The sequence below is a fragment of the Penaeus chinensis genome, chromosome 7 (genome assembly GCF_019202785.1).
Source record: "Penaeus chinensis breed Huanghai No. 1 chromosome 7, ASM1920278v2, whole genome shotgun sequence".
NCBI lineage: Eukaryota > Metazoa > Arthropoda > Malacostraca > Decapoda > Penaeidae > Penaeus > Penaeus chinensis.
The window spans coordinates 34,337,286-34,347,285 of NC_061825.1; the positions used below are offsets into that span (position 1 = coordinate 34,337,286).

A 10,000-nucleotide genomic window follows, 5' to 3' on the forward strand; every position below is an offset into this window, starting at 1 on the left:
AATAAGAAAGTTGTGCAACACATAATATTTTGGTATACATTTACATAATGACCAAAGACAGGGAAAACCTAAAGACACTCATAAAAAGAGGGAGAAAAGTACATGAATTGACCTGCACAGGGAAAGAATATTGTCAAAAACTAAGAAAACATTGAGTAGGTATACATCAAATAGGTAGGGGTCCAGGGGTGAAATTCCCATTAGGGAAATACCTCATGTGGGTGTGGTCTAGGGGGTGAAGCCTCCACACTTGGAGGAAATCAGATTCATACCGTAATGCTTGTGAATTCCTTGGGAGGGACTATAAAATATACAATTCTCTGCATATTATTCATATTTTACCCAGCAATTTCCCTGGTATTAATGTGAAATCACGCATGCGCACAAGGTTATTGTACAAAATAGCGTAAATAATAACCAAAAGACGTAAAAGAAGTATAATAATACTAGAAGAATGCATTACATACACGAATTCGGAAAAACAGACACTAGTAATGACAAAATAAGCCTTCCCACAAGCGCGTAGCAATACATGGACTACTTAATGTATCGCAGTAATGAGTTTCGCGTCACATTTGTTTTGATCCTCGAAGGTAAACATGGAAGGGGAATTAGAAAATGAAGGGTCCATCTTCTGTCTTCTCTGTCCTGTATCTCCCTTATTTTAGATTTGTGCACCTTTTGCCATAGATGAAAGTTTTCCAAAATTTTCAGGGAGGAATTATAATATACCACAGTTTAGCCAAATATAATCAAAATCAGAGAAGGTGGGTGCTATTCTGACAAAATGTGTTGATTTAAACATGGAATGACCCCTTTTAAAGTTAATTATGCTGATTAATTATAAACCAAAAATTAATTTTAAACTTAATACTTGGATTGTTAATAAGTTTCACATGGATATGTTAAATATTACAGAAGCTGTAGTCAAAACTGTTCAAAGTTTACATCTTTTGGTCACAAAACCTTTTATAATTCTGAGGCAGAATTTTTTTTTTTTTTTTTTAACTTCCAAACTTGAAAATTATGTTACTTGTTTTCTATTCAACCCAAAATTAATTTTAAAAAATCTTTAGAAGATGGTATTTCGGTTTATGTTAAAATGCGAGCTTAGGTACATTTAATTTTTTTTTTTTTCTCCCACATTCCTACCTGGTTCTGCAGCACAACGTCTACATACGAAATAAAACTCAAGCGAATATTAGACGGACGCTTCAATTAGTTACACTTGTGAAGAAAGAATAACAAGCTCTTAGACTACTACTACGGTTTACATGGACCTAAACTGATCAATTCCCCGTGTTCCTCTGCTCTTTACTTTTCTTCCTTAAATGGACCTAAAAAAAGCACTTCAATTTCGTGTGGACAATAAATAGAATGCAGAAACATAGACAAACAACAAAACAACAACAACATTAATCATAATAAAAGAAAATAAATTTGCGTTGGTAATATACCGTAAGACATATTCACTTCTCTCTCTCTTCTCCCTCAACTTTACTCTCCTTATTTGAGAACATATCAAGTCTCCTACCTTCAAATGCTATCCAGATTTACCAAAGGAGCTGGAAATGACTGCAAATTAAATCAAACGTTTATAATTCTGTTAAAAATCTTCCTGAAAAAAAAAAAGGTTCGTTGTTTTACTCTGGTCTTCTCTTTAATAAACGATTGCTGTCAAGGCGTCGACGGGAAGGTCTTTCTGAGGGATCGCTAAATGGTATATCAAAGGCTGTCACGGACTTATATATAAGCATATGAATAGATAAATAGATGAATAAATGAACTAGTAAATGTAGTAGGGCGGTGGTTGCTTTCATTTCTTTACTTTTGATGCGTTGATGTGGATACTCTGGAGGGGTCATTTTCTCTTTCAATGGGAATTGTGGAATGATATTGCACGTGTGGGGGGGGGGGGCAGGGGGGAGAAGGAAGAGAAGAGCAGGAGAGAGAGAGAGGGGGGGGGGAGGGAGTGGGCGAAGAAGGCGAGAGAGAGAGAGAGGGAGGAGGAGAGAGAGAGAGAGAGAGGCGAGAGAGAATGAGCGAGAGAGATGAGAGGAGTGAGAGAGAGAAGAGCGAGGGGAGAGAGAGAAGAGCGAGAAGTGAAAGAGAAGAAGAGAAGAGAGAGAGAAAAAAAGTGTGTGAGTGTATGTACAGGGCGTACTTATATTTGTGTGAATGTATACATGTATAGATGTGAACGTAAACAAACACAGTAACGTGCACATAAAGATGCGAGGAAACAGTCACAATATGAATAGCAATTGAACGTAACTTTTAGAATTCGACAAGAGTACTTCTTCGTACTAAAGTTACTAAATAACTGTCATCCATTTCAATTACTTGCACCGTCTGAAGAGGAACTCAGGCGTTACGTTCTTTTTTAAAAATCATATTGTTGTTTCCTTTCATGCACGTGTCAGCAGACTTTTTTTTTTTTTTTTTTTTTTTTTTTGATAGGCACATACCGAAACAATTGGCCGTAAATACCAAATGATAATGTATAAAGTAGCTCCTCCCTTGTAGATGTTCATATCAAAAATGGTTAAGTTTCAAACAACATTTCCATATAGACAAAATGACTCATGTAGAGGTTCGATAAATACAGTTTCTGATAGCATAACTACGAGTGCATTTATCAATCCATATACTGGTCTTAATTATTGATAGGTAAAGCAGAGTGAAAAAAAAAACAGGATATGACCTTTCATCTTCGTAAGCAAGTAAAGCTCTTCCTGGAGTCTTTGACCTGATTCAGTTACAATTACAATTCATACTGTGGCTGTGTTTCCTTCTTCCTTTTGTGTACAAGTAACTGTGTTTTGTGTTCATCATAGAAGAACCAGGTCAAGTTTCTACACGACTGCTTGCTTACATGAACAGGTTTTATATATATATATATATATATATATATATATATATATATATATATATGATATATATATATGTATATGATATATATATATATATATATATATATATATATGTGTGTGTGTGTGTGTGTGTGCGTGTGTGTGCGTGTGTGCGTGTGTGTGTGTGTGTGTGACTGTGTGTGTGTGTGTGTGTGGTGTGTGTGTGTGTGTGTGAGTGTGTGTGTGTGTGTTACTGTGTGTGTGTGTATGTGTGTGTGTGTGTGTGTGTGTGTGTGTGTGCATGTGTGCATGTATGTGTGTATGAGCGTATAAGAAAAACGGCATTGTAGCGCACGTTCGGACGAGCCTTTCCCTCTTCCCAATTCCGGGTTCAAGCAGTCAAAGGATCATCATCGTATCATAAATTTATTGCAAACCACGTAACAATATACAAAGTTCAACAAGAGGTAAAGTCTTAATAATAAAAAAGCTAGTCTATCGATACAGATATAGATACAGACGAAAATGAAACTTCCATCTGTTATAATGATTTTAATAATCATCATCAAAATAATTCTTCTGCATCCGTTATCCATCTATCCTTCTCCATCAACCGGCTTCGGCTCCGCTCATTGTGGTTCTGCCTACGTTCGCCTCACTTAAGGCTTCAGTTTCCTCATCTAATAAAATCTTTCCTCGAAGCATACTCTCAAGAGATTCTTTTTCATTGCCGTCCTCTGTGTTGAGATAAGGCACGTCCACGAGACTAGACTCAGTGGAAGTCCAAAGGGTGTAGTTCGAAGCCCTGACAGGGTCGAGCTTGGGCATGCCGGCGGTCGTGTTCAGAGGAGTGGAGTAGTACAGGGTGGCGTTGAGGTGCGGGTTGTCCAGGATGTCATCTTTCCATAAGTCCACCTGTGGAGATAATTATATATATGACGGAATAAGGTTCAGTCGATTTGAAAAATAATAATAAAACAAAAATTATAGATTACATTTACGATGTTCAATACCTGGTAAACTCTTCTGCTCTTGTATCAGTCTGTTTCTTTTCCCTTCCGCTCCCGCCAGCCATCTCTCTCTCTCTCTCTCTCTCTCTCTCTCTCTCTCTCTCTCTCTCTCTCTCTCTCTCTCTCTCTCTCTCTCTCTCTCTCTCTCTCTTTCACACACACCTTTCCTTCCTTTCCTACTCCCCCTAACCCCCTCACCCCAGGTACTACCCCCCACTCTTCCCTCACCTTGGTAGTGGTGACAGACATGAACTCAGACTTCCTGTAGCCGAACTCAGGCCACATCTGCCCGACGTAGAAGTAGTCGAGGTACGGGTTGATCCTGGGGCTGGCCTCGAACACCGTGCCCGTCATGTAGGTGGCCAAGGGGAAGAAGACGGCGTAGGAGGTGAACAGGACGGCCACGACGGCCGTCAGGAGCACCAGCTGGATGGCCTGTCGGCGCGTCTCCGAGCTCCAGGAGGACACTGTCTCGCAAGCCCATGAGATGAACATCCCTGAAGAAAAAAATAAGCGTTTACTTGGCGGTTTGGTTGTTAGGATTTCGTATGTGTGTGTATGTGCGTTTAACTGAGTGAGTGTGAGTATGTCTGCGTAGGAAATAAAATTCAAAATAAATTAAAATGTTTTCAGTTTTGGTTTATATTTTCCCCTTCGGCTTAATTTCTACATCTTATACAATATATCTCAATATCTACCATTTTTTTTTCAAACAAAATCAATTTACTTTACACAAACATATTAAACCCACACCGCACACAAAACATCAAGAATAACATAGACCTACCTGTGATCATGCACGAGAAGATGTAGGAGGGGCAGTAATGGTGATAATACAAAACTCGGCTCATGAAGAAAAAGGGCAGGTAGTGGAATGCCCAGCTCAGCACTAACCACCAGCTCGAACTGAGGACATCGGCACGGCTCTCTGATAGATAATGAGATAATGACAGATGATGGTAATGGTGATTATGATGGTCATGATGATAGTTGTGGTCATTATGATAATGGTAGTGGAGGTGGTGGTGGGGGTGGAGGAGGTGGAGGTGGAGGTGGAGGTGGTGGGGATGGAGAGGGGTGGTGGAGGAGGAGGTGGTGAGGGTGGTGGTGGTGGTGGTGTTGATGCTGATGGTGTTAATGCTGCTGACGTAGATAATGATCGATGATACTATAAGCCTATCATATACAAATAACACTCATAGATAAACAGACATACAGTTAAGCAGACAAATTCACCGCACCTTCGCCGAGATCTGAGTGTCCCTTCCAGCGCCTCCCTCTGTAGCTGTGCAGGAAAGCGACGACCAGCAGACCCATGAGGCAAGCGAGGTTAAGGTAGGTCACCAGAGGGTTGGCCATTCCGATTGCATAAACTTCCTCTTTCGTTGCGTTGTTCACCACATAGGACGCCATGGTCTGCATCTGTGCGAGGGAGACAGGGTCGCGGTGAGGAAGCCAGTCAGTGCATTAGGTTTTTCCTTTCTCTTTCTGCCTGTCCTTTTGGTTTGTCTCTGCCTGTCTCTCTATTTCCATTCTCTCTCTCTCTCTCTCTCTCTCTCTCTCTCTCTCTCTCTCTCTCTCTCTCTCTCTCTCTCTCTCTCTCTCTCTCTCTCTCATTTCCCTTCTCGTTTTAAACCCTTCCTTTCCTTCCCTCCTCCTTCCCATCTTCCCTCCTTTCCCTCCCTCCCTCCCATCCACCCCATCCTACCTGCCACAGGATCGGCCACATCCAAGGGCGCGACTGCCTCTCCATGTCGTCCGGGGGCGTGAGGACAGCATTCCCGATGAACATATTAAGGTGCTGCTGGTAAATCTTCTCCCAGAGGCTCGCCGACCGGTCTCGAGCGTGGACGGTCTTGACGACTGAGAACCGGGAGAGGGAGGTTGTGGTTTAGCTGTTTCTGTTTTTGTTGTGTTTGTGGTTGGTTATGTTGTGGGTGTGGTTGTCGATGGTGTGGTTGTGGTTGTTGATGTTGTGGTTGCGGTTTCTGGTCTGTTTGGGCGGTTCATTTTACTTAGCTTTTTTTTTTTTTTTTTTTTTTTTGTCTCGTGTGATTTTTTGTTGTTGTTGTTTCATATGATTCTTGTGATTTATTTGGATTTCGTTTCTCAATTGTTATCATTCTCATGAGCGTTGTTGGTCGTTTGTTTGTCTGTTTGTTCTGCTCCTGTGATTTATTTAGCTTTCGTTTATTTCGTGTCATTGATATTATGGACATTTTTGTCTCTCTCTTTGATGTGGCTTCACGTGATTATTATTGTAGTTGTGTTTTGTTCTATTGTACTGATTTTATGTCTGATTTGTGTAAATTCCCGACTTTTTTCTTAGACATTCGACAGCCTTAAGATTGTTTTAACAAACCACATTTCTTAAAAAAAAAAAAAAAAAAAAAAAAAGCTTACGTTTTGGGCTGTTGTTCCAGTTGATGTGCCAGAGTGTGCCAGGCTGGGTCGGGTTCCTGGAGCACGTCACTTCCTTGGCGCCCGAGAAGGCCCTGAGGGGAAAGAAGCGAACCAGATCATTCTCAGGGTACTGAAGAAACACAGACATAGACATATACAGAGGTACAGACACATTAATACACCCACACACACACACACGCACACGCAAAGGCACACACACTCCCTCGTTCCCTCCCTTCCCCCTCACCCTCCCACTTGCACACACACACACACACACACACACACACACACACACACACACACACACACACACACACACACACACACACACACTATACCCGATATACCCACCATTCCTTGGGTAGTTTCACCATCTCGTTGGCTTTGAGGTAGCAGTTCATCTTATAGTGCCTGAGCATGAAGTCCTGGTTGATGATGGTGAGGTTCGCCCCCTTTGCTTCGCCCGGGATCACCAGTTCCCACGTTTCGAAGGGGCCGCCGGCGCCGTCCTGGCGAGGAGGACGAGGTGGAGGAGATGTAGATATTTTACGATGGGTCGAAGGCAGAAGGAGAAGGAGGAGGAGGAGGAGGAGGAGATGTAGATATTTTATGATGAATCGAAGGCAGAAGAAGGAGGAAGAGGAGGAAGAGGAGGAGGAGGAGATGTAGATATTTTAGGATGGGTCGAAGGCAGAAGGAGAAGGAGGAGGAGGAGGAGGAGGAGGAGGAGGAGGAGATGTCGATATTTTAGGATGGGTCGAAGGCAAGAGAAGGAGGAAGAGGAGGAGGAGGAGGAGGAGGAGGAGATGTAGATATTTTAGGATGAGTCGAAAGCAGAAGAAGGAGGAGGAGGAGGAGGAGGAGGAGGAGGAGGAGGAGGAGATGTAGATATTTTAGGATGGGTCGAAAGCAGAAGGAGGAGGAGGAGGAGGAGGAGGAGATGTAGATATTTTACGATGGGTCGAAAGCAGGAGGAGGAGGAGGAGGAAATTGTGGTTAGGGTGTAAAGGATGGGGAAGGAGGAAACGTTTTTTTTTTTCTTTTTTTTTTTTTAGGATGTGTGGAAAGGGAAAGAGTAGGGGAGAATGATAGTTAAGGTGTATAGGAAACGGAAGGAGGAGGAGGAGAGAATGAAGATACTGGAAGAGGAAGAAATTGTGGTTAGGGTATATAGGATGGGGGAGGAGGAAGAGGGATTTTTTTAGGATGAATAAAAAGAGAAGGAGTATGAGGAAATGATTAGGGTGTATAAGAAGGGGGAGGAAAAGGAAAAAAAAATATATTTTTTTTTTAGGATGCATCGAAAGGAAAGGGAACGGGGGATATGATGGTTAGGTTGTGTAGGAAGGAGGAGGAGGAGACAGTGAAGATTTTTAAGATGTTTGAAAAGAGGAGGAAAAGATGTTTAGAATGCGCATAAAGGGGGAGGAGAAGGAGAGACGATGTTAAGGGTGTGTAGAATGGAAAAAGAAGAGAATGAAGATTCTTAGGACGCCCGAAAGGAAAAGCAAAAGAAAAACGATTAGGTAGTGGATAGAGGGGAACGAGAAAATCGAGATTTTTACGATGTGAAGTTGTGCAGGAGATAATACAAGAGGTTCTCCCTTACAGTAGAAAATACTGGAGAAGATTATTTTTTTTAAGATGAGGAAAAAAGGAAATGAGGAGAAAGAATGTTTTAGGATCCAAAGCAAAGGAAGAGGATAAATCTATGTTTTAGGATGTGCAGAAAGGAGAGAAGAAAATGAAAGGTAGGATGTGTAAGAAAGATAAGAAGATGAAGTCGTCTTTTCTTTCTCTTTTTGAGGGATTCGTGCATTTGGAAGGTATTATCAACCACACAACCTCATCTTACATCGCCGGATCCGCAGACTATGGGAGCCTACAACAGATCTACAAGAAGTGTCTCTCCTTACGACACCTACGATACTCCTACAGGCACTCTACAAAAGATGTCCCTCCTTTCGCCAGCGTAGTCCCAGATTACGCTAGCCCTAAGATATCCCTCCAAAGTGTCCTTCCTTACATCACCGCAGCCCCAAACTATACTAGCCCTACAGGAGCCCTACAAACCGCAGCCCCAGATACGATATCCCTACAGGAGCTCTACAAAAGGCGTCCGTCCTTACGTCGCCGTATCCGCAGACTTGGAAGTGCCTCTTGGTGATGGGCGCGCGGTGGCCGTGGGAGCGCAGGGAACGGCCCGTCGCGGCGTGAGTCAGCATTATGAAGTCGCCGTTCTTCACCATCACCGGCGCCTCCTTGGGGTCCCCGCCGTCGATCACCGCTCCGGCTTCGAGGTCCACTTTCTTGATTGTCCTGGAGGGGGAGGGGAAGGGGGAGATGGAGATTCAGACGGTAGAATCGAGAGGGAAAATTAAAGAAGAAAATTATATATGTCTTGGTATTTTTTTTTTTTTTTTTTTTTTAAATCTTCTCCGTCGATTTGAAGTCCACCCTCTTGATTGTCCTGGGGGGGGGGGGGGGTGATGGAGGTGGAGGTTAAAAGGACAGTTTAGAGAAGAAAAAGGAAAGATAGAAAAATAATGAATATTGGTTTTTTTTTTAGATCTTCCCGTCGACTGACATTCCGGTTTCGAGGTCCACCTTGTTGATTGTCCAGAAGGGGGAGGTGGAGATGAAGTTTAAATGGGCAGAATGGAGAAGAAATAGGAAAGAGAAAGAAAACTTAATCATGGCTATTTTTGGGTCTCCGCCGTCGGCTTCGAGGTCCACCTGGAGGGTGAGAAGGAGGAGGAGGTCTAGATGGAGATTAAAATGGTAGAATCGAGAAAAAAAGGTAAATAAATCTGGGTCTTTTTTGGGTCCTCTCCTTCGACCTTCGTTTCGAGGTCCACCTTCTTGATGATCCTGGAGGGGGAGGAGGCGAACAAGGAAGAGGTTAAATGGGTCGGTAGAGATGGAAGGGAAGAAAAGAAAAGAAAATAAACTGATGCTCAGTGATTGGGAAGTGTAGGCTTCGAGGTCCACCTTGACATTCCTGGGGGAAAGAAGTAGGATGTTAACAGGGTCAGTAATAATAGGTTGAGGAGGAGGATTCAAATATATATATATATATATATATATATATATATATATATATATATATATACTGTATATATATTGGTGCCTATGGGACTTGTTGACATTCCTAAAGGAGGAAAGAGTAGAAGAGGAAGAAGTTGATAATAATAATAATATCAGGTTTGTTAACAAGGGAAATGTACGTCTTATCGATCATCGCACACTTTCTCAATAAGTGTGGGGCACAGAAGAAACGGTTAGAAATTAAGATGCTGAGAAAGCGAAAATGGAAGAATACAAAATTGACAACGAACAAGAGAGAGAGAGAGAGAGAGAGAGAAAGAGAGAGAGAGAAAGAGAGAGAGAGAGAGAGAGAGAGAGAGAGAGAGAGAGAGAGAGAGAGAGAGAGAGAGAGAGAGAGAGAGAGAGAGAGAGAGAGAGAGAGATATATATATAGAGAGAGAGAGAAAGAGAGAGAGAGAGAGAGAGAAATAAAGCCACCACCACAAGTTCCCCCCAAAATTTACCCACCACATTAGTCCCTCGTCGTCCCTGATGGTAGAGGTCGTGACCTGCTGGCAAGGCGCCGTGTAGTCTGAGGGGAAGAGGTCAAACCACGACTCCAGATACCCGCAGATGGGTCGGCTGCTTTGGATGGTGATGTTAGCGCCGTAGTGGATGTCTGTTCGGAGGAGCGGATGCGGGTATTTT

At 42.6% G+C, this 10,000-nt stretch overlaps 2 protein-coding genes across 3 annotated transcripts in view; both read right to left on the reverse strand.

Annotated features, from left to right (window-relative positions):
- Nucleotides 1-1,654, reverse strand: part of LOC125027644 — a 26,333-nt gene extending 24,679 nt beyond the window's left edge. For both annotated transcript variants that reach the window (XM_047616816.1, XM_047616817.1), the window contains exon 1: nucleotides 1,535-1,654. The gene's annotated coding sequence lies outside the window, so the exon portion shown is untranslated. The remainder of the gene's footprint in view (nucleotides 1-1,534) is intronic.
- A 1,611-nt stretch (nucleotides 1,655-3,265) lies between these two features.
- Nucleotides 3,266-10,000, reverse strand: part of LOC125027423 (protein O-mannosyl-transferase 2-like) — a 15,472-nt gene continuing 8,737 nt past the window's right edge. The window contains exons 10-18 of the mRNA XM_047616498.1: nucleotides 9,821-9,971; nucleotides 8,395-8,584; nucleotides 6,617-6,774; nucleotides 6,266-6,357; nucleotides 5,571-5,725; nucleotides 5,104-5,284; nucleotides 4,650-4,790; nucleotides 4,091-4,359; nucleotides 3,266-3,767 (exon numbers count right to left, since the gene is read on the reverse strand). Coding sequence (XP_047472454.1) covers nucleotides 3,462-3,767; nucleotides 4,091-4,359; nucleotides 4,650-4,790; nucleotides 5,104-5,284; nucleotides 5,571-5,725; nucleotides 6,266-6,357; nucleotides 6,617-6,774; nucleotides 8,395-8,584; nucleotides 9,821-9,971 — 1,643 coding nt within the window. The 3' untranslated portion in view covers nucleotides 3,266-3,461. The remainder of the gene's footprint in view (nucleotides 3,768-4,090; nucleotides 4,360-4,649; nucleotides 4,791-5,103; nucleotides 5,285-5,570; nucleotides 5,726-6,265; nucleotides 6,358-6,616; nucleotides 6,775-8,394; nucleotides 8,585-9,820; nucleotides 9,972-10,000) is intronic.